We start from the raw sequence: 25,024 nt of genomic DNA, 5'->3' as shown, positions 1-25,024 counted from the left end.
GTAGACATTAAAGATCCTATGGCATTATTTTAAAGAATAGCAGGGACATTATCCCCAGTGTCCTAGCCAATATTTATCCTTCAACATCACAAACAGATCACATTGCTGTTTGTGGGAGCTTGCTGTGCACAAATTACTGCTGCATTTCCTACATTACAAGTGACTACACTTCAAAAAGTACTTCATTGGCTGTAAAGCGTTTTGGGATGTCAGGTGGTCATGAAAGACAATACAAACAAGCTTTTCTTTTGTCTTTTTCAAAATAAATGCACACCAGACAATGCAAGAGATAATAAATGCCCATCAACAAGTTACAGCTCGCAATTCACCACATCCTTTTTAACCACACACTGTCATCAAAATGAATTGAATTAGCTAGCTCCGCACGCGTCTCTCTCTCTCTCTCTCTCTCTTTCTTTCTTTCCCCCCAACCCCTGCCCCAATACCCTCTATGTAACCCTTGGGGACCCCCGCCCTGTCACCTCGAATTCTTGCCCCCCCATGCCCTTTGTGCAATTCTTGCTCGCCTTGCCGATTACCTTCTGCATTACTTGGAATCTCCTGCCCGCTACCATTCATTACTCATAGGTCTATTATCCTCAAACCTGCAAACCCTTCCCCTCTGACAATCTCTCTTGTTGCTCATAAGTTCAATTCAATTATGGGGGGGAAAATTTCTGCTCTTCTGCAGGTATAGCCCTTTCATATTCCCAAAGCATCTCACACACATCAGATTTCTGGTAAAAATATGTATCCTGAAAATCTACAGCGTTCAATGTGAGCACCAGCCACCACTATGGAAATTATAGCCTACCCATTAAGAGGACTGCTTTACTAGAGTGTACTGCCTGAAAGGGTGGTGGAAGCAGATTCAATAGTAACTTTCAAAAGGGAATTGGATATATAATAGAAGAGAAAACATTTGCAGGGCAATGGGGAAAAGAGAAGAGTGGGACTAATTGGATAGCTCTTTCAAAAGAGCCAGCACAGGGACGATGGGCCAAATGGTCTCCTTCAGTGTTGTATGATTCTATGATACTGCTGGATTAAAGGTGTAAGAAGGAGTACAGAAACTTGTACATTCTATTAATAATTAAAAGCTTCATAATTCAAAGGATCAGAACAAGCACGGTTTGTGTTTGTGATTTCCAGATGGCATAACAAGATTCACAACCAACACTGGGATATTTGCTTAAAATTAAATTTAGAATGACACTCTGGACTCCATTATATTTCTTCACAGGACTTGGGATCATTAAATACTGTACTGACAAACAATAGCCTTCCCTTCCCACGAGCTACAACAGCTCTCATTCCAGAATCCGGGCACCGGCTACACTGAGCTGATCCCAACATAGCCACACTGACACATTTAGTGACTAGAACTTCATGAAGATGACATTTACTGGAAAATTCCACCAGCAGCTGCTTGATAAAAAAAAAATTACCAACTCCTGTCAAGCTCTTAATCCCCTGATGGAAGGCCTTCACTTCAAAGACATCCATTTTTTAAAAAAGCTCCTACTTGAACTGGAGATACTTAATACATTGTTGCATCAGTGGGCCTGACAATGTGGTTAGTCTGTCCCAGAAGCAAAGGTTCCATCCAGGGCTTTGCCGATGGCTAAATAGGTTTGTGCATGAAGTCTCTGAAGAGTCCCAGGTCTGCTCTCCAGTTTGTGCAGAGTACGCTGATCTTAGCTCGCGTTTTTGCTCCAGATTGCAGCTCGCCAACTCTTCCTAGTAGAGGGAGTGCGTGTCTGTGTGCACAGAATGGAGGGGGGGGATGGGTTTCTTAACTCTCCCACCAATGGACAAATAGCCCATCAACATTTGATCAGGAATGCAGGCGTTGGCGGTGGGGGGGGGTCAGGAAGAGGAGAGAAATTAGCAACAAACAAGGAATTCATGCATAGTTTTAATTTCCAATCTCTCCCCAGATTTTCTCCTACTTCCTCCTCGAGGCACAGACTTCTGCTGGGGTACAGTCCCATGTCAGGGTACCATTTGCTAACATGCGAGCCTTGACGGAGTCGGCAGGCTATTCAATTGTTGAGAGCAATACAGCCAAGTCAGAACTAAATCTTCCCTATGCCAAACTCCCACAACACCCACACTTTCCAACAGGGATTACTGGATAGGAATCCACAGCACAAAGCCTGGCCCAGGGACAGGAGGTCATTTCTAGTGTCCCCCCACCACCGCCCCCATTGACCTGGCAACTTTCTGTTGTGTGCTGCCCAGTAACACACCTTGCAGTGCATTTTCAAGGCAACTCTCCAGATATGCCTCAAGGCTGGGATCTAGGTTTGCAGATTTCTCCGTAATTGTTCTGTAGCTGGCTAAAGAGCACAATTGAAAACACATGCAGATTGGACTGCACTCACTGCTGCCTGCAGCTCCTACCCGCCCAGCAAGGTGAAAGCGCTATTTGGAACATATTGCAGAATTGCTTCAGTGCCCAGCAACCCCGAGGCTCAAACCACCAAACCTTCCTCACTTCAGGTACTGGGCCACTTCCAAGAAATCCTTCCAGAGTTTACTATACAGTATTAAAATTGACACAGCAATAAGAACAGTAAACAGATATCTGGGAGTAATTACAGGGTTAGGGTTAAGTCAGCAAGGGTTCAGAAGCCTTCACAAACCACAAGATGAGGTCACCTGCATGCATGTCTATTTTGTTACAATACAGAGTTTAGAGTAGGTGGAGACAGTTTTATTTTGATGCATGTTTTTTTTTCCCTTGATGCCTGGGGCAGGACAATCCAGAGAGGAGCTATTTGCCAATGTCCTTACCGAATAATATTTGTGACACATCTCAACGTACAAGTCTCCCAGAATTTAATGTGGAGCAAAGTATAAGCAAATAACACACGCAAGTGCATTGGCACTTTCACCATTCCTACCATTGACATTTCAGTGAAAATAAAAACATTACACCCTTCTGAAACAAGCATGCGCTAGCTGCTAACAGGTGCCATACTTCACATCTCCACACAATACCACAAGGGCAAAGGAATATCGACAGCAGAGAAATCCTTACAGTTTGCCACTGGAGGAACCAGCAATACAACTGCTATTCTGCAAATAGAAAGTTCAAATAAATTTCTGGTTTGTCCTCGTTTTCTTATGTTCTTAAAGGGTTATATGTTCTTATAAGGTTATGGGGAGCGGGTAGGGAAGTGGAACTGAGCCCATGATCAGATCAGCCATGATCTTGTTAAATGGCGGAGCAGGCGCGAGGGGCCAAGTGGCCTTACTCCTGCTCCGATTTCTTATGTTCTTATTTTCCACATTGGGATTGTGAATGTCTGACTTTACAGTAGCATTGTTGCCTGTCTTAAAGATCAGAACAATTGAGAGAGTGACCATTCAGCCCAGTTAGATCACCCTTCTATACATGCCTACAATTTCCCAACAAAGCACCTAACCCAACTCTTGAATGATATTTTTGCCTTCACTATCCTACTAGAACTACAGATACTAATCCATCTTTCTACGAGGAAGTACTTGTGACTTTAGCCCTGAACCTGCCTTTTATTTGTTTGTATTTTACATTGAAGTCTCATTTACTGCTCAAAAACACAGCTCCTGCGGCGGCTTAGTGAGCAAATAAATTACACGGTTAGGTTTAGAACTAAGACATCTAGGCTTGATTGTCCCTCGTTCAATCTCCACTGTGAGCAGTGTTAGCAGATCTGAGTGAGGACAGGTGCAGGGGTGATGCAACTGGCCTCCAGCACCCTTGGGTTGGAGGGAGGGAGGAAAGAAGTGATTCCCCTCTCCTAATGGTGCTGGAAAGTGCTTGCGAATGTCCGGTCAGAACAGGACAGGGTTCAGCTGCGATGCCCTCCAAAGCTAAACAACCTGCCTGCACTCAGTATCACAGACCGCACTTTAAGGTGAGGAGGGGATTAAAGAGAGAGGGAGGCAATAAAGCGATATTGAAGTGAACTCCAGGTGAATTCTTAAATACAACCAGATTAACCAGCTGTGCAGTGACTCAGAATTTAAAAACAAAATTGTTTATTGCCCTCTGGATATTTCACATTTGAACTGCAATTGCACTTCAAAACAAAATACAATTTACAAGCAAGTTAAAGGGTGACTGAAGCCAAACTGAGGTACTACCTCCTAAGTGAAAAGATGCTGCTGAGCTAGATGCCTTTCTTCCCCTCAAAACGGTGGGCTTTGCTGATAATTTCTCTGCTTTTTTCAATGTTCCTGCCCTGAAACTAACCCACCTGGCAATTTCAGTTAACAGTCAATGATAAGGAGAGTTTGAGTTCTGGAACTGGTAGCTATTCAAGCTCACTTCCCTCTGTCGCTCCAGTTTTCAGATTTGGTGTCACAATGCAGTGACTGCATCTGGTCGGGTGGGGGGTTGTTAGAAAGAGGAGGGAGGAGTACAGGGAAAGTTGAGCAGTAGTTGTATTGCCTGTATCTACCAAGGAGCCGGTACAGGCATGATGGGACGAATGGCCTCCTGCTGTACTGCATCATTCTATGAGAGGAGCACACATCAAGGTCAGTGTGCCCTGACTGGTGAAGGCCTGCCAGCACTTCCAAGGGCCAGATGTAGTATAATCTTAGATCCAGAGTAAAGTCCTTTTATACTCTGCCCCATCGAGCAGTCTTGAACCTAGTACTGGGTACTCTACCCAACAATGTACCTTAATTGGCCAAGGTTTTTTTTCTACCTCTCCCAGGAGATTGTTTGCTTGCATGGTTGTGGGGTGATGCTGTACAAAAGTTAATGAATGGGGCAGGGTCAACTGAACCAGCTGGCCTTTTTCCTGTACTCCTTGCTCATATGTTCAGAAACTGAACAGAAGGGAAGAGCATGGCATTGCCAACATCCAATGCAGTGGGATTTGAGTTAGATACCTGGCATTTGGGGCCTTAATAACAGTAACATAAGAAATAGGAACAGGAGTAGGCCATACATCCCCTCGAGCCTGCTCCACCATTCAATAAGATCATGGCAGATCCGATCATGCACTCAGCTCCACTTCCCCACCCGTTCCCCAAAACCCCTCATCACTCAAGAAACTGTCTATTTCTGTCTTAAATGTATTCAATGTCCCAGCTTCCATAGCTCTTTGAGGCAGCAAATTCCACAGATTTACAACCTCCAGAAGAAATTCCTCCTCATCTCTGTTTTAAGTGGGCGGCCCCTTATTCTAAGATCATGCCCTCTAGTTCTAGTCTCCCCCATCAGTGTAAACATCCTCTCTGCATCCACCTTGTCAAGCCCCCTCATAATCTTATACGTTTCGATAAGATCATCTCTCATTCTTCTGAATTCCAATGAGTAGAGGCCCAACCTACTCAACCTTTCCTCGTAAGTCAACCCCTCATCCCTGGAATCAACCTAGTGAACCTTCTCTGAACTGCCTCCAAAGTATATCCTTTTGTAAATATGGAAACCAAAACTGCACACAGTATTCCAGGTGTGGCCTCACCAATACCCTGTATAGCTGTAGCAAGACTTCCCTGCTTTTATACTCCATCCCCTTTGCAATAAAGCCAAGATACTATTGGCCTTCCTGATCACTTGCTGTGTTTCATGCATAAGTACCCCCAGGTCCCGCTGTACTGTGGCACTTTGCAATCTTTCTCCATTTAAATAATAACTTGCTCTTTGATTTTTTTTCTGCTAAAGTGCATGACCTCACACTTTCCATCTGCCAAATTTTTGCCCACTCACTTAGCCTGTCTATGTCCTTTTGCAGGTTTTTTGTGTCCTCCTCACACATTGCTTTTCCTCCCATCTTTGTATCGTCAGCAAACTTGGCTACGTTACACTCTGTCCCCTCTTCTAAGTCGTTAATATAGATTGCACCCCACTAGTTACTGGTTGCCAACCAGAGAATGAACCATTTATCCCAACTCTGTTTTCTGTTAGTTAGCCAATCCTCTATCCGTGCTAATATATTACTCCCAACCCAGTGAACTTTTATCTTGTGCAGTAACCTTTTATGTGGCACCTTGTCAAATGCCTTCTGGAAGTCTAAATACACCACATCCATTGGTTCCCCTTTATCCACCCTGTTCGTTACATCCTCAAAAGAACTCCAGCAAATTTGTCAAACATGACTAGGTTGTGCAGTATAGGTTTACGGTAAGAAAAACAACTCACTTGGAAAATAGAACACATAGATGGATTAAACCATACCAACAAAGCTGCAAGCTCAGTTCCAGAGTTACAGTTGACCTCTGTCTCACCAAGCTGAGAGGGGGGCTTGGGAGGAGGAAAATGAATGAAGAGGAGGTGTAATACTCCTGATCAGAATCCAGTAACACAAGCTGGAATGTGTGCACACAGACATCAGGCAAGGACAGGAGCTGACTTGTCTACAATGTCCTGTGCAGCAGCAGGCATTCGCTGTCCAGACTCATCCATGATGAATGGTCAATTGGGTGAGGTACAAAAGCATACCAGCAGCCTTGGGAACTCATCCCAGCACACGTCAACGCGCTTGTGACGGTAAGAAAAAAAACATTTCTAAATCAAATTTAAAACAGTTAAACTGTAATTAGATTAATTCCTTTCTCGACTTATACGAGGGATCTATGTCTAAAAAGAAAGTAAACTAGGCCTCGTGTCAGCTCCCTTCTCGAAATCTCCACCAATAACGCACAGTTCAGCGGCATGTAAAGGCTATGTGGACTGCAAGCCATTAATTAAGCAGGAACACACCTACGAGCTGCAGACTTGTACTTCCTTGGCAAGGAAGTCGCCTCCACCCCCGCAGGCAAGCTGCCAGACACCTCCATCTCTCGGAGGCAGATCGACACACGCCCACTGGCAGACGGCTGAATTTTCTCCCCTCAAGACACTTCCTGAAATTGGAAATCTGCAATACCTCATTTTGACTTTGCCAGTCCTTGCTTCGTAGAGCTGAATGTTGTTGTTGGGCTGACTGCTGTTCTGTGCTGATTTACTTCCATCAACCACAGGAGGAGAAACAAGTCGGCAACTAACTGATTATTTCCATCCCCCGCCCCACCCTAACCAAGCGGAATTATCTCCAGTGTTAAATTTCCTTTAAAAAAAAATGACTGCTACTTACGACTTGTCCTACTTTTTGCAGAGCAGTGAAATACAGAAAATAACCCACACGTGATACAGATCGTTTAGCTCACTCGACACTCAGACTTGTGTGTTGTGCAGCTAGTGTTGATCCAGTTGCCCACACCACTGGGTTCAGCAACTCCTCCCAGCCAGCACCCTGCCACTCTGACAGTATTTCTACTGATGTTAATCCTGCTTCATCACACCATTCAGTTCAGTAAACTGTCCGACAGCACCCTCCAATACTGACTGTATCTCTACTAATCCAGCTTCATCACACCATCAGGCTCAGTAACTCAGTCCAGGCCAGTTGCCAAAGAGCATGGCCTCGCTCTTGCTGCGATTGACCTTTGCTCCCGAGGCCAGTTCAAACTGGTCGCACATTGCGAGCAATCTGCGGACCGACTGTGGATCCGAGGAAAAGACGGCGACGTCGTCCATGTACAGGGAGGTCTTGACCTGAGCGCCTCCGCTGCCTGGGATCGTCACCCCTCTAATGCCCGCATCCTTCCTGATGGACTCGGCAAAGGGCTCGATACAACACACAAACAAGACAGACGAGAGAGGACAGCCTTGCCTGACTCCAGATCTGATTGGAAAGCTTTGAGTTTCCCACCCGTTGATTAGAACTGCACTACTGATGTCTGTGTAGAGCAGTTGGACCCAATTGCGGATACCCTCCCCAAACCCCATTTTGGAGAGCACGTCCATCAGGTACGTGTGCGATATCCTGTCAAAGGCTTTCTCCTGGTCCAAGCTGATTAAGCAGGTGTCCACCCTCCTGTCCCACACGTAGGCGATTGTATCCCTGAGTAGCACGAGGCTATCAGAGATCTTCCTGCCGGGGACCAGGTGAATCACCAGCTCAAGAGCAGACTTGACTCTGTTGGCGATGACCTTTGACAGGATCTTGTAGTCCACACTATGTAGACAAAAATATTCACAAAAATCAACTGAAATGGAATGGGGGGGGGGGCACGCAAAATCACAAGAATGCAAGTGTAGATTTTTTTTTTTTAAAAGTGTCCCGGTGCAGAGATTTCTGCTTTAGTCTGGGAAATGGGGGTTCTCTGCTGTCATCCAAGAAACCCCAAGAGACCACACCCTAAACAGTTCACCCACTCCACCCCCCCAAAATTATCCCATGAAAAACACAGATAAAAGCGTTACAGAATTAATTACTTGTGTGAGTAAATAAGCAAAATGGTCCCTGGATAAAGTTTAATCATCAGTGGTGGCTGTTAAATCATAAGCTGCATAATGTAAATGAAACAAGTTAATTATCACAGCGCTTCGACATCATGCCCTATTTTCTAAAAATAAATGTTAAAATTCAATCCTGCAGTGGCAGAATGATTTCTAAAATGCACCCATGCGGTCCTTAACATTTTCTCGTAAACAGGACAGCAGAGACCCTTCATCACAACTCAATGCTCATCCTACAAATACCGAAACAGCAGAAAATCCAAGGATGCTAGAAGCAAGCCAACCTCAAGGTCAGACCATGAGATATGACGTGCTGTGTTTCCTCTACCCGCAACCTTCTGCCCTCCCTCCCCCACGCACCCCTTCCTCCGCCCACTACATTGCATTTACAGCATACTGCAAAATATATTATTGGGTGACATTAAGTAGGGAAGAATACAAATGACTTGGCAAGCTTTTACGCTCATAAGCAGAACAGTTAAGAATTAACGGTCAGGTTAGAGTTATGATACTCATGATTCAAGGAAGCTGATCACTACAGCACTCGTGTTAACTGCATCTCTACTCGTGTCTGTCCAGCCCGCACCCCACCCAAGACCAACAGCACCTTGTTTCAATGTCGGGCTCAATAACTCCTCCCAGACTCAATGCCAGTCAGCAGAGTACCTCAACGTCAGGCTCAGTACTTCCTCTCTATGGGCTCAAAATTTTTTCAGCGCACTCCAGAGATGCGCCGAATTTGTGGGCTGAAAAGGGTGCCGATAAAATCTCCCCTGATTCTGGCCGCTGTGTTGCCTCTCCTGGGGCTTGGCACGGCGTGGCCAGTCGATTGGGGGTAGGGGGGGGCAGAGCTCGGGCCCTGCACCAGAAACAGTGCCGGCAGCTCTACACATGCGCGTAGTAGCTCCTGCCCCCAGCCTCTGTGCGTGCTGCAGCGTGGGACTCGATGCGTCCCGCCCCTATCCCGGGCCGAGTGGCCTCCCGCACAGGCTGGCCTGCTGCCTTCCCGGGCTAGTCCACCACAACAAGCAGGTTGGTGCGGGGCGTGATTATAACTGTGTAGCCAGTAATTTTAATGCGCTTACTCAAGACTTTCCTTAACCCTGTTGATGAAAATACTTTCCCAACCAAGTTAATAGAAAACACTTTAAAATACATCATAATCAATTCTTGAGCATTAGATTTGGTGGAATAATTTTGCTTGAATTTTCAATAGATTTAAAAGCATAAAACAAACAGTAAATTTCCTGGCTATATGGTATAAAATATTTCTATGATGGTGAGTGAGCTTAGGCAGCTGGGAGAACGTAAGAATTACAAGCAGGAGGTACTTCTATTTTTTATTTGGATATTTTGAAAAAATGTAAATTTTTTTCTCTTTACTTTTATTTTTGTAGTTTAAGCTTCCATGAATGCTTCTGTTGTATAGTAAGTTAACTTTGTGAAGTTTGTCATATGATGTCCTGTATGGTCCTATTTGATCCTATTCACATTCCTTAGTCAAGTCATTAAGTTCTGCTGGCCGCCGATGTACCTACCTGCGCTGATTTCTTAACACTCCGCAAGGGTCTTCTGTGCGGCCACATACGCTGGCCTAAGCGAGTTTGGAGTAACTATTAGCTGTCCAAAGTGGCCTAAATGGCCAAAACAGACGTAGGTGGCTGGTGATGGCCCTTTTGAAAAAAAAAACTTTAAAAATCCTAATTAATTTCACTTACATTGGCGCAAATTGAATATGCAAAATGGGGATTTTTAAGATACTCCAGAAAAACCAAGTTGCTCCAAAAAACCAGAGCAACTCCTGCCCAATTATACCTAACCGGAGATGCACTTGATGGGGCCAGGTAAACAGGGAGCTTCACTCTGTATCTAACCATTGGTATACCGAACCTGGAAGTGCTTGATGAACAGCATAGGAGCTTTACTCTAAATCCATCACGGTGAGCACGTATTGGGAGCTTTACTCTGTGTGCAAACAATCCCAAACCGCTCACTACTCGGTGGGTCTGTATACCTAACTTAGGAGTACTTAATATGGTTGACAAAGGAATGGGAGCAGGCATGTTTCCTTTTCCTAACCTCCAGAAACAAAATCTACAAAAATATAAATTTGTATTTTGTTCCAATAGAAAAAGTGGAAATAGCACCTGCTGTCGCTGCAGTAAATTGTGGTGTTTAAACCCCCTTTGCGTCGTACAGCTAGCAATGTGTGTGCTTATAACTGCTTGTGGTTTCCTGCAGATCTGACTGAGCTTCAGTTATCTATTAGATTGTCTTCTGAGGCTAGTGTCCACCTGCTACATCACTCATTTGTATTGATATACATTGGTTTAAAATATCACCCATTTTGATGTAAAATAAACCCACTTAATAAATTTAAAAACTACTGCGCTCTTTTTGGTAACTAACTTTCACCATTTCCTGTCCAGTGTTGACAGTGCAGTTACAGTTGATGCCTATAGATACTCACAGGCGCATGTGTCCACCCCCCCCAACATGCTCACTGTGGAAAGACCACATCCAAGTAGGGCAAGCCACAAATGGGGTTAGTTAATAATCTCTGAATATTCAATATGCTGGGGCACAAGCACACCTTGTACTTTATATGCAGTGCCTGATGAGTTTCAAGGTTGTTGTATCACTCAAGGTACCACCAGAAGTTTTTGCTATCAAAGGGTTGTGAATGCCAAATTATCAATTGTGCTCCATGGACTTTCAGTATCCAGAGCAATCTTTATTTCTGGGTTCAATACGTCTGTCAATATAAGGTAATACAGGCAGTCTCACAAATCTGTAATGCCCATCCACAAGTTCCAGCTGCAAACTGGCAGCATGGTAGTTCCAGATGCCGGCAGGATTTATTTTTTCAATTCATTCTCTGGATGTGAGTCACTGGCAAGGCCAGCATTTATTGCCTATCCCAAGTTGCCCTAGAGGTGGTGGTGGTAGGCCTCCTTTCTCAACCGCGGCACAATACTATTAGATAGGGAATTCCAGGATTCAGACCCAGCGACAATGAAGAATGGTGATGGTGGAGGGAGTGAATGTTTAAGACTGTGGATGGGGTGCCGATCAAGTGAACAGCTTTGCCCAAATGAAGTTGCAGTGCAGCACACCACAAGCCTTTAAGTTGTAAGCGATCTTGTGTTGAGTTCTCAGAGCATTTAACAAGAGGTTATACGCAAGTTCCACTCTACGGGCCCAAATTTGGCCAGTACAGATTTCTGGCGCACTCACCAGAGGTGCGCCGCTTTTGTAGAACTCCAAGGGCGCCAAAAATCTTCAGGCCGAGTTTGGCTGCTCCCCAGCCTCTCCTCCATGGTGTAGCGTGGCAACTGGATTCGGGGGCTTAGCCAGGTCCCGGCGCTGAAAACAGTGCCGGGACCTCCGCGCATGCGCAGTAGCTCCTAGCCCCCAGAATTGGAGTGTGTGTGATGCAGGCTGTGTGGAAGGGGCCGATGCCCCTATCCCAGGCCAAGTGGCCTGCTGCACAGGCTGGCCACCGCTTTCCCACACTGAGGGCTACAAGAGGCAAGTTGGTGGGGGGGCTGGAGGAAAGAGTTTTGATCCTGGGGGGGGGATAAATCCTCAAAGATTTTCCAGAACCTAGCTATCTTTACTAAAAATATACTCAGCACCTACACTCCGTCCAGTCTCACTGCTTGGGATTTTTTTTTTTTAAACTAGCATTCCTATCATAACACTGTCATTTGGAGGCTACCTGCGCTGATTTCTTAATTCACCGCAGGGTTTTTTGGGACATACAAAAGTGGCCACTTACTCTGGCCTAACTTAGTTTGGAGCAAGTTTTAGCTGCCTAAACAGGCATAAGTGGCTGGTAACGCCACCTTTTGAAAAAAAACGAAAAAAACCTAACTCACTTACACTGGAGCAACTTAAATGGGGAGAATTGCAATGTTTAAGTTTCTCCAAAAAAAATCTAATTGCTCAAAAAAAAACAGAGCAACTCCTGGGGATACTTGGGCCCATATGGGAAGGGGAGGGAAAGTGTATACAAAACAAGGAGATTTCAAACATCACCTTATTCACTACAGAAATTGGTCTTCAATTACAATAAGATGCGCACCCTAAACATACAACTTGCTGGGTCATTCTTGGGGAAATCAGTGAGCATGTCTCTGCTGCAGAATAGTGTAGTCCATAAAAACATTTTTACTGCACTACCATAAACTCAGGATCAATGCACACTTAACCTGAGTTATTGCTTCTGATCGACACGATACTTCCCATTCACCCCAATGCACAATTCTAATGGGCACAATCACTCATAACAATCTCCGATAAATCAGACATCTGATGTAGCTGGTATTCTTGGTGGAGCACATCTTCAGCACAGCAATTTTGAATGTACCATAAACTCTGCTGATTAAAAAGCACCGAGAAACCATACACAGCATTTTCTTTACAAATTTACTCCCACACGATAAAATGCTGCAGCAGGCCCACACTCTTCGTCTGGCTCCTGAAGACAGCATTACAGAGGGCTGAATGCGCAGTTATTTCATAGGCCGGTTTTATATTGTCTTAGTGCCATTGCCGATACCAAAGTAAACTTGTCAGATTCACTAAGGCCGGTGACCAGAAAGACCCAGTTTTTATTTATTTATATTTTTTAAAGGGATCTTCTCAAATGCTTGCTTGCATGAATCTGGCAAGTGCACCAGTAATGCCACAAGCTACGCAAGACCTGGGAACTGGCAGCACTAGGAGGACACCAGAGATATAAATGTGACTATAGAAAACCTAAACAGTTGGAATTCGGTATAATCACTTGATGCATAATTACCAAGATGCATATTGGCACTGCATAAAGTGCTTTACTTGGTGGCAGCACTCTCGCCTCAGTCAGAAGGTCTTTGTTTCAAGTCCCACTCCAAAGACAAGCACATGATCTAGGCTGGCACTATAGTACAGTACTGAGGGATCTCCACTGCTCTATTGGAAGTGCTGTCTTTCGCATGAAAGATTAAACCAAGGTTCATAGAAACATAGAAAATAGGTGCAGGAGTAGGCCATTCAGCCCTTCGAGCCTGCACCATTATTCAATAAGATCATGGCTGATCATTCCTCGGTACCCCTTTCCTGCTTTCTCTCCATACTCCTTGATCCCCTTAGCTGTAAGGGCCATATTTAACTCCTTCTTGGATACATCCAATGAACTGTCATCAACAACTCTCTGCGGCAGGGAATTCCACAGGTTAACGACTCTGAGTGAAGAGGTTTCTCCTCATCTCAGTCCTTAATGGCCTATCCCTTATCCTGAGACTGTCCCCTGGTTCTGGACTTCCCCAACATTGGGAACATTCTACCCGCACCTAACCTGTCCCATCCCGTCAGAATCTTATGTTTCTATGAGATCCCCCCTCAGCCTTCTAAACGCCAATGTATAAAGGCCCAGTTGATCCAGTCTCTCCTCATATGTCAGTCCAGCCATCCCAGGAATCAGTCTGGTGAACCTTCGCTGCACTCCCTCAATAGCAAGAACATCCTTCTTCAGATTAGGAGACCAAAACTGAACACAATATTCCAGGTGAGGCCTCACCAAGGCCCTGTACAACTGCAGTAAGACCTTTCTGCTCCTATACTCAAATCCCCTAGTTATGAAGACCAACATACCATTTGCCTTCTTTACCACCTACTATACCTGTATGCCAACTTTCAATGACTGATGAACCACGACAGCCAGGTCTCGTTGCACCTCCCCTTTTCCTAATCTGCCGCCATTCAGATAATATTCTGTCTTTGCATTTTTGCCTCCAAAGTGGATAACCTCACATTTATCCACATTATACTGCATCTGCCATGCATTTGCCCACTCGCCTAACCTGTCCAAGTCACTCTGCAGCCTCTTAGTGTCCCCCTCACAGCTTACACCACCACCCAGTTTAGTGTCATCTGCAAACTTGGAGTTATTACACTCAATCCCGGCATCCAAATCATTGATGTTTATTGTAAAGAGCTGGGGTCCCAGCACTGAGCCCTGCGGCACTCCACTCGTCACTGCCTGCCATTCTGAAAAGGACCCGTTTATCCCGACTCTCTGCTTCCTGTCTGCCAACCAGTTCTCTATCCACATCAGTATATTACTCCCAATACCATGTGCTTTGATTTTGCACATCAATCTCTTGTGTGGGACCTTGTCAAAAGCCTTTTGAAAGTCCAAATACACCACATCCACTGGTTCTCCCTTGTCCACTCTACTAGTTACATTCCTTTCGGGTGTAGTGAGAAGATTCTACAGCACTATTCGAAGAGGAGCAGGGAAGTTCTCCCAGTGTTCTGGCCAACATTTATCCTTCAACCAATACCCAAAATAGAGCTAGTCATTTATTTCATTGCTGTTTGTGGAACCTTGTGTGAAAATTGGCTGCTGCCAATTACATTACAATAACAACAGTGACTTCAAAATTATATATGGTTGTGAAACAGCAAGGAGGGAGAAATGGTTTCCTCTGGCAAGTGGGCTGGCAAACGAGGCCATAGATTTAAAATAATTGGCAAAAGAACTAGAGGGGAGAATTGTTTTCCCCCCCCACAGGGTGGTGGAATCAGATTCCATTGGAACTTTCAACAGGCAACTGGACATGTACGTGAAGATGAATAATTTGCAGGGTTATAGGGGAAAAAAATCTGTGGTTTGTTCTATATTTGACAGCTTTATCAAAGAGCCGGCACAGGCAAGAATTTTTGCTGGGACCTCCCATGCCTTTGTTACCTCCAGACTTGACTATTCCAATGCACTCCATTAGCCTGCCTCCATCTTCCACACCGAAAAGGCTGAAAAACCCTCTTCTGTGCTGCAAGATTCTATGATTACAATTCAAAAGTACTTCAATGGCTGTGAGGTGCTTAGGAACATCCTGAGGTTGTGAAAGGGACTTTATAAAAGTACATCGTTACTGATTATTTTATCACTTTTAAATTGCTCCAACTAACAACCTACCTGTAAATACATATTCATTAGAATACAATGCATATCTTGGGGTATTACAAAACAAATATTACAACGTGTTTATATAGCATTTTAACATAACAAAACATCCCAAGGCGCTTCACAGGTGCGTTATCAAACAAAATTTGACACCAAGCCACTTAGATATATTAGGGCGGATGTGAAGTAGATTTTAAGGAGCGTCTTAAAGGAGGAGAGAGGTCGAGAGGCGGAGAGGTTTAGGGAGGGAATTTCAGAGCTTGGGACCAATGGTGAAGCAATTAAAATCAGGGATGCTCAAGAAGCTAGAATTGGAGGAGCGCAGATAATGTTCCCTTTAAGCTGCACAATGTTTCAAGTTAAATTTCATGCATGCGCGAAAATATGAATAGGCCACGCAACCCCTTAAAAGGGGTCAAGCATCCAAAAGAAAAATTATGGGGAACATGAAACGCAGATATTTGACGTTGTCGGGCTAGAGGATATCAGAGATAGAGAGGGGCGAGGCCACGGAGGGATCTGAAAAAGAATGAGAATTTTTTTTTTTTTTTTTTTTTTTTTTTTAAATCGAGGCACTGCTGAACCAGGAGTCAATGTAGGTCAGCAAGCACAGGGGCAATAGTGCGGCTTCGGACACGAGCAGCAGAGTTTTGGATAACCTCAAGTTTATGGAGTGTGGAAGAGAGGCTGGCTAATGGAGCGCATTGGAATAGTCAAGTCTAGAGGTAACAAAGGCATGGGAGGTCCCAGCAGATTGGAAAACTTCAAATTTAACACCCCTATTTAAAAAAGGAGGCAGACAAAAAGCAGGAAACTATAGACTAGTTAGCCTAACATGTGAGATTGGGAAAATGTTGGCGTTCATTATTAAGGAAGCAGTAGCAGGACATTTGGATAAGCAAAATTCGGTCAGGCAGAGTCAGCATGGATTTATGAAGGGGAAGTCATGTTTGACAAATTTGCTGGAGTTCTTTGAGGATGTAACGAACAGGGTGAATAATGGGGAACCAGTGGATGTGGTATATTTGGACTTCCAGAAGGCATTTGTCAAGGTGCCACATAAAAGATTACTGCACAAGATAAAAGTTCATGGGGTTTGGGGGTGGGGGGGGGGGGTAATATATTAGCATGGGGGTTAGAGGATTGGCTAACTAACAGAAAACAGAGTCGGGATAAATGGGTCATTCTCGGGTTGGCAATCAGTAACTAGTGGGGTGCCGCAGGGATCCCAACTATTTACAATCTATATTAACGACTTGGATGAACGGACAGTGTAATGTAACCACTTACTGACGATACAAAGATGGGAGGAAAAGCAATGTACGAGGAGGACACAAAAAACCTGCAAAAGGACATAGACAGCTAAGTGAGTGGGCAAAAATTTGGCAGATGGAGTATAATGTTGGAAAGTGTGAGGTTATGCACTTTGGCAGAAAAAAAAATCAAAGAGCAAGTTATTACTTAAATGGAGAAAAATTGCAAAGTGCTGCAGGACAGCAGGATCTGGTGTATGAAGCACAAAATGATAGTATGCAGGTACAGCAAGTGATCAGGAAGGCCAATGCAATCTTGGCCTTTATTGCAAAGGGGATGGAGTATAAAAGCAGGGAAGTCTTGCTAGTTGTACAGGGTATTGGTGAGGCCACACTTGGAATACTATGTACAGTTTTGGTTTCCATATTTAAGAAAGGATATACTTGCTTTGGAGGCAGTTCAGGGAAGGTTCATTGGGTTGATTCCGGAGATGGGGTTGACTTATGAGGAACGGTTGAGAAGGTTGGGCCTCTACTCACTGGAATTCAGAAGAATGAGAGGTAATCTTATCGAAATGTGTAAGATTATGAGGGGGCTTGACAAGGTGGATGCAGAGAGGATGTTTCCACTGATAGGGGACACTAGAATAAGTGGGGCATAATCTTAGAATAAGGGGCTGCCCATTTAAAACAGATGAATTTTTTCTTTCACAGGGTTGTAAATCTGTGGAATTCGCTGCCTCAGAGCTGTGGAAGCTGGGTCATGGAATAAATTTAAGACAGAGATGGACAGTTTCATAACCGATAATTGGAATAAAGGGTTATGGGAAGCGGGCATGGAAGTGGACCAGAGTCCACGATCGGATCAGCCTTGATCGTATTAAATGGCGGAGCAGGCTCGAGGGGCCGTATGGCCTACTCCTGCTCCTATTTCTTATGTTCTTATGAGGGTTTCAGCAGCAGATGAGATGAGGCATGTGCGGAATTGAGTGATGTTACAGAGGTGGAAATAAATGGTCTTAGTAATAGCGTGGATGTGTGGCTGGAAGCTCACTTCAGGGTCAAATATGACACCAAGGTTGCAAACAGTCTGGTTCAGCCTCAGACAGTGCCAGGGAGTGGGATGGAGTCAGTAGCTGGGAAAATGGAGTTTGTGGCTGGTACCAAAGACAACGGCTTCAGTCATCCCAATATTTAGTTGGTGGAAATTTCCACTCATCCAGTACTGGATGTCGGACAAGAAGTCTGACAATTTAGAGATAGTAGCAGGGTCGAGAGAAGTGTTGGTGAGGTAGAGCTGAGGGAAGAGTACATGTGGAAACTGACTGTGTTTTCAAATGTCGTCGCCAAGGAGCAGCATGTAGATGGGAAATAGGAGGGGACCTTGGGGAACACCATAGGCAACAGTGTGGGAGCGGGAAGAGAAGCCATTTCAAGTGGTGCTCTGGCTATGATTGGATAGGTAAGAATGGAACCCTGTGAGTGCACTACTACAACAACAACAACATGTACTTATATAGTGCCTTTAACACAGTAAAATAACCCAAGTGCTTCAGAGGAATGTTACATGACAATCTGACACCAAGCTACATATGAGAAATTAGGGCAGATATCTAGAATTCACTGGAATGAGCGATTCGCTATTTACATTGCTTCGAGAGAGGTAGGTTTTCAGGAGCGTCTTAAAGGAGAAGAGAGAGGTAGAGAGGAGGAGGAGGAGGAGGAGGAGGAGGAGGTGGTGGTTATGGAAGGAATTCCAGGGCATAGGGCCATTAATGTTTGAGCTATTATAAATTAGGGATGCTGAAGAGGACAGAATTAGAGGAGCGCAGATATCTCAGGTGGGATTGTGATGCTGAAGGAGATTACAGAGATCGGGAAGGGCGAGGCCATGGAGGGATTTGAAACAAGGACGAGAATTTTGAAATTGAGGCGTTGCTTAACCGGGAGCCAATGTAGGTCAGCAAGGACAGGGGTGATGGGTGAACGGGACTTGGTGCGAGTTTGGATATGGACAGCCAGGTTTTGGATGAACTCAAGTTTACTAGGGTAGAACGTGGGAGGCTAATCAAGAGTGCGTTGGAATAGTCAAGTCTAGAGGTAACAAAGGCATGGATGAGGGTTTCGACAGCGGATAAACAGAGGCGGGGCGGAGACGGGTGATGTTACAGGTGGAAATCGGTTGTCTTAATAACATGCCGCAGACATATGGCCGGAAGCTCATTTCAGGGTCAAATATGATACCAAGGTTGCGAACAGTACCATCAGCTGGACAACAGTGGCGAGGCATTGGAGAAGGATGGTGTGGTCACCATGTCAAAGGTTTCAGACAGGTCTAGAAGGACGAGGAGGAATAGTTTACCTTTGTCAGTCACTTAGGATGTAATTTGTGATTTTGAGAAGAGCCGTTTCGGTAGCGTGGCGGGGCGGAAACCTGATTGGAGGGATTCAAACATGGAGTTCTGGGAAAGATGGGCACGGATCTGGGAGGCAGCAGCACGTTCAAGGACTTGAGAGAGGAAAGGGAGGTTGGAGATGGGATGGTAGTTTGCAAAGACAGAGGGGCAAGGATTTTTTGTGAGGAGACGGGTGATGACGGCAAATTTGGACCGTACCCGAGGACAGAGAACCGTTAACAATATCAGCTAAAATGGGAGCCAGGAAACGAAGCTGGGTGGTCAGCAGCTTAATGGGAATAGGGTCGAGGGAGCAAGAAGTGGGTGTCATGGACAAGATGAGCTCGGAGGGCATGAATACACTGCATATTCCTGGGGTATTATACACTCCATGTTCTAGAATATACTATACGTTGGTGGGTTGTTATAACACTCCATATATTAAAATACACTGAACATTACTGGGGTAAAGCACTCCTGTGTTGCATTTCTTTAATATTTAATCAAAAAACTTTTTGGGGAATATTACTGAACACACTTCTTCCTGTCCACTCCATTTCAGGCAGGAGTGTTCAAAGCAGAGTTGGTTAAAAGAACCAGTCAGCCTATTGCCCTCCAGCAACTAACTGCACAAGCTGAACTAACTGAACTGCAGGAGATATGCCAGAATCAAAACTTTAGACGATCGCGAGAAACGTGAACCCAATCAGTTGGTACAAAAGACAGAGGCCAGCAAACCAGAAAGCTAGCAACACAGCCGACTCCTGAAAAGGGTTAATCACACAGAAGCATCCATTCATTGCATCAGTTCCCCCCGCGCAAGCTCTTTGCCCTCTGTTTACTGGCTGGATTGCTCTTCGTCTGGCTGACTGATGGGCAATGCCATGAAATATTTTCTCTCTATGCACAGGGACTACACCATGAGTGTTACGCAGCAGCTTCCGTGCTCTGCAGGACACTTAAATCACTCCACACAGCCCTGTCAGACATCCCTTAGTTTATCTAACTGCTCTCGGAATGTATTTTGTGGTTGGTTTTAAAACATCCCTGTGCAAATATTTGGCATATTTCCCTACACTACCTTGTGGTGGTGGTGATGTGAGGAGGGGGGGGGGGGGGGGGGGGAGTGAATAATTGTGTGTTACAAAATGATGAAAACAGATTTTACTGTCTGGCTTCTGGGCCTTTAACTGCAGATTTTTTTTAAAGAAAAGTGCTCCTGAATCGGCTGTTTGCGTCTCAGCAACATGGTGCTGGATGTACTAGATTTTGCAACAATAAAACAGTAACCTCCCTGCCGATAGCTCGGAGGAGTACACAGAAACCACTGTTCAAGCCTGTGTTCAAAGAGCGGCAGGAACAGTAGCAAGCCAGCTGCTGCAACCCCACCCTGACCTTACTAAGGGGAAAAAAAAATCAATCCCCTCCCCCCTACAACCCAACCCCTTGCAACATCAGCACGGCATAAAAGAACACTACAAATATTTGAAGGCCTACATCGAAAGGCGCAGAAAAGAGCAGGGAGAGAGAGAGAGAGAGAGGGAATAGAGGCGCACTAACCTTGCATTCCTGTCTTTACAGCTTTCTCCACAGACTAGGCCAGTCCAGGGAAGCAATGGAGAATGTGCAGTGTGTGGATCTACTCACTTTCCACACACACACACATACTGCCTCAAGACAAACCAATCAGACGCAGACATTATTCAGTGCCAGCCAACCATGACAAAGCTCATTAGCTATACATCTTGCTCTTTTGGTTAAAGAGCCCGAACCACTAACAGTGGATTTTATTCAGTGGGATTTTTTTTAAGCCATTAATTCCCACCGGGAAAAACCCGAACAAAGCGTCAGTCAGCTTCCCTTGGGAGAGGCTATGGATAAGATGTCGGGAGCAGCACAGTGGCTTTGAGATAATTCAGCTGGCCCCTCTGCCTGCCGTCTTGCAAGAATGTGCCTTAGCCGTACAGCCCACAGCACCAACAGGAATAATTACTGTAATATGCTTGTAATTACTCAACAAGGAATTTGTAGGTCACCTCAAGAATAGCCATCAGGTCCCTGAATATTAAAGAGAACCAGAAAACTACAAAGAGTTCCAGAAATTCCCAACTTTAAATCATAAATAGATTTGAAGACAAACTTAAACTGTGAAACATACTTTTGTGGTCCACTGTACAGCAAAACACAGCAGTGTCCCCTTAAAACTGTTTGCATCAAGTTCTGGATGAGCAGAAATTTTCTCCAATTGAATATTGGGAAGACCGAAGCCATTGTATTCGGTCCCCGCCACAAACTCCCTTCCCGAGCCACTGACTCCCCCAACTTCTGTCTGAGGCTGAACCAGACTGTTTGCAACATTGGTGTCATGTTTGACCACATACCCGCAGCATAACTAAGACCACCACCACCTCCGTAACATCGCCCGTCTCCACCCTTGCCTCAGCTCATCCGCTGCTGAAGCCTTTTTATTACCTCTAGACTTGACTATTCCAAAGCACTCCTGGTTGGCCTCCCACATTCTACCCTAAGTAAACTAGAGATGATCCAAAACTCGGCTGCCCGTGCCCTAACTCACACCAAGTCCCGCTCACCCATCACCCCCGTGCTCGCTAACCTACATTGGCTGCCAGTTAAGTAACGCCTCGATTTCAAAATTCTCATCCTTATTTTGAAATCCGTCCATGGCCTTACCCTTCCCTATCTCTGTAATCGCCTCCAGCACCCCCCCACCCACCCCAGGATATCTGCACTCCTCTAATACTGCCCTCTTGAGCATCCCTGATTATAATCGCCTAACCATTGGTGGCCGTGTGCTCTGTTGCCTAGGTTCCAAGTTCTAGAACTCTCTGCCTAAACCTCTCTTTCCTCCTTCAAGACACCCTTTAAAACCTGCCTCTTTGACCAAGCTTTTGGTCACCTGCACTAATTTCTACTTATGCGGCTCGGTGTCAATTTTTAAAATCTCAATACTCGTGAAGCACCTTGGAATGTTTCACTAGGTTAAAGGTGCTATATAAATACAAATTGTTAATGTATTTCAATTTTTTTTTTGGCCTCATCCAGGAGAGATGCCCAATCTGGGGAGTGGAGATTCATGCATCAGACATAGCCCAAGTCACTGACAAAACTCCAAGAATTTACACTGTCCAACCTCAGGTTAAGTACAGCACAAGTTAAATTCAATGTTAAGCTCCTTCTTTGAAACATGCCCAGATAAATAAAATGCTCTAGTTTGATACTGATCAGTTTTTTGTTGTGAATTCTGTATACCTCTCCTGAAGACATTGACAACCTCAGCAGCCACTATTCCCTGCATCTCCCCACTTGCTAACGCAGTAGTCACTGATTTGTTGGATACAAGTATTTGGAAAGGATAAGAAGCACACTCTGTTTAACAATGGTACATAATCTCCAAGTGACCAGCTGAATCAAATTTCAACAGGGGAAGTGGGAAAGAATAGTGACCCCCTTAAAAATTTCCCATGCCCCTTATTACCTGGAAGGCAAACCTCACCAGTATTTTGACATCTGCCATGGTGAAATTAGGACATGGGAGTAATTTCCCAAATTGTTGAACAAGCACTCTTATTCCTGGCAGAGATGACATGTACCTACAAAAAATGCTAGTTGGAAATCAATGGCAGAAGACTATCTGCCCACATTTGCACATTCCACAATTGCACAATTCAGGAGCTTGTCGTCAATGCCTGCAGACTAATCAATTTTCAGTAATTTGGAGAAGGTTGAGCATGAAGTCAAAATTATACTGAAGTCTTCAGATCTGACAACCATGGCGGAGCTGGTATTACAAGCACACATAATATGTTAACAAACCTGGATCTAGTTCACCAGCCATTGGGAGCATTCTGAGGACTGGTAGCAGATACAAGTCCTCAGGAGTAGTTTCCCCAAGGGGAAGAGGAAGATACCAGGGAAGATACCAAAGAACAGTGACTAGCTTCAGGTCTTTCTAGGGGAGAGGGGGATCAATACAAGACCACCACTGACCAGACAGGAATAGAGCAATAAAAGTAACATTTTTCACTTTCAGAAAAATGAGGGCTTGACAAACAGGATTTCATGCATGACTCTACATTAATATGTAATTCAGAGCCCGATTGGGCACATGCATCACATTCTCCGAGGACAGAATTTGCATACAAAATTCCAGGCTTGATTAGCAAACCATATGCACGTCTCAACCCTTCCAAAGACAAATTCTATAGGCACCAGAACCACTGGGAAAAGTCAACAGATTTTTAATGCCGGTGAGTAAAATCTACTAATTGAGAATTTGTCAACAGCTTTCCTGTGATTTCATTTGTCAGTATAGGGTTACAATTAGCATACATCATAAAATCTTGCAGCACAGGAGGCCATTCAGCCCATCATGCCTGTGCCAGCGCTTTGAAAGAGCTATCCACTTAGTCTAACCCCCCCACCCCTTCTTTCCCATTACCTTGCAAAATCTCTCCCATCAAGTATATATCCAATTCACTTCTGAAAGTTACCATTGAATTGGTTTCCATCACCCTTTTAAGCAATGCATTCCAGATTGTAACAACTCACTGCATTAAAAAAAAACTGATCTCCCCTCTGGTTCTTATGCTAATTATCTTAAATCCGTGTCCTCTGGTTACAGACCCACCTGCCACTGGAAACAGTTTCTCCCTATCTACTCTTTCAAAATACTTCATAATTTTGAACACCTCCATGAAATGTCTCCTTAAATTCCTCTGCTCCAAGAACAATTCCAGTTTCTCTAGACTCTTTACATAACTAAATTCCCTCATCCCTGGCATAGTTCTGGTAAATCTCCTTCGCACCCTCGCCAAGGCCTTGATATCTTTCCTAAAGTGTGGTAACCAGAATGTTACAGGTACAATATTCTAGCCGAGGACTAACCAGTTTCAAAAGGTGAGCATGACTTTCTTGCTTATTTACTCTATACAATATGCTTTAACATATGTCCTTCCACCTTCAAAAGGTACAATTTGATTACAGATGCCAGGCGTCATTGAAATAGGTTTCATAAAGGAAGAAACCTAGGGATAGATCCAGTGAGTCACAGACAGCAATACCACAGAACCTTTTGGCTATGTTTGCTCTACAACTTGAATTGTAATGGTTGAATTGAAGAACAAAAAAGGGGTGATCACACTACTGGGCGTGTACTATAGACCCCCAAATAGTGAGAGATAGAAGAACAAATATGTGGGCAAATTGCTGCAAAGTGCAAAAACTATAGAGCTGTAATAGTGGGGGATTTAAACTACCCTAATATTAACTGGGAAAAAGTAGCGTGAATGGTACAGAGGATGCAGAATTCCTAAAATGCATTCAGGAGAACTTCTTTAGCCAGTATGCAACAAGCCCAACAAGACAGGGGACGGTTCTAGATGGTTTTGGGGAACGAAGAGGGGCAGGTGAAAGGGGCATCAGTGGGAGAGCATTTTGGTACTAGTGATCATAATTCAGTAAGATTTAGGGTAGTTATGGAAAAGGACAAAGGTGGACCAGGAAAAAAAAATATTCTCAATTCGAGTAAAGCCAATTTTGCTGAGATGAGATGGGATTTAGCCAAAGTGGACTGGAAATGGCGACTTGATGGCAAATCAGTGTCAGAGCAGTGAAAGGCATTCAAGGAAGAGATCCCGAGGGTACAAAGCAAGTATGTTCCCTTTAAAACAAAAAGGTGGGGTTTACAAATCTAGAGCCCCCGGATGTCAAGGGACATACAGGGCAAGAAAGAATAAAAGGGAAGCTTATGACACATACTAAGAATTCAATACTGCAGAAACTTGGAGTATAAGTGCAGGGGTGCAATAAAAAAGATATCAGGAAAGCAAAGAGAGCATGAAAGAATGTTGGCAAGCAAAATCAGGGAAAACCCAAAAATATTTTATAAATACATTAAGAGCAAGAGGATAATTAGATTATGGGGTCAAGTTTCGGCCTGAGTTGCTCCTATATTTTGGAGCAACTAGTTTAGAATGGAGTATCTTAGAAATTGAAATTCTCGGCCTTTAGTTTGCTCCAGTTCTAGTGAGTTAGAACAGTTTCATTTTAGAACAGATTTTTTTTCCCCAAAAGGGGGCGTGTCCAGCCATTTACGCCTGTTTTGCAAGTTTAGGCA

The 25,024-nt window shown here is 44.4% G+C and overlaps 1 protein-coding gene across 8 annotated transcripts in view; it reads right to left on the bottom strand.

Moving 5' to 3' along the window:
• The window catches only part of LOC139263044 (C-terminal-binding protein 1-like), a 109,920-nt gene that overhangs the window by 50,183 nt on the left and 34,713 nt on the right, over positions 1-25,024 (bottom strand). The window contains exon 1 of one of the 8 annotated variants that reach the window (XM_070878551.1): positions 20,449-20,533. The exons of the other annotated variants lie outside the window; for them this stretch is intronic. Coding sequence (XP_070734652.1) covers positions 20,449-20,455 — 7 coding nt within the window. The 5' untranslated portion in view covers positions 20,456-20,533. Of the gene's footprint in view, positions 1-20,448; positions 20,534-25,024 lie in introns of those variants that run through there. 8 annotated transcript variants of the gene reach the window in all.

Source organism: Pristiophorus japonicus, chromosome 4 (genome assembly GCF_044704955.1).
Source record: "Pristiophorus japonicus isolate sPriJap1 chromosome 4, sPriJap1.hap1, whole genome shotgun sequence".
Taxonomy (NCBI): domain Eukaryota; kingdom Metazoa; phylum Chordata; class Chondrichthyes; family Pristiophoridae; genus Pristiophorus; species Pristiophorus japonicus.
The sequence above is the reverse complement of the archived record's forward strand: the minus strand, read 5'-3'. Positions and strand labels throughout refer to the sequence as shown.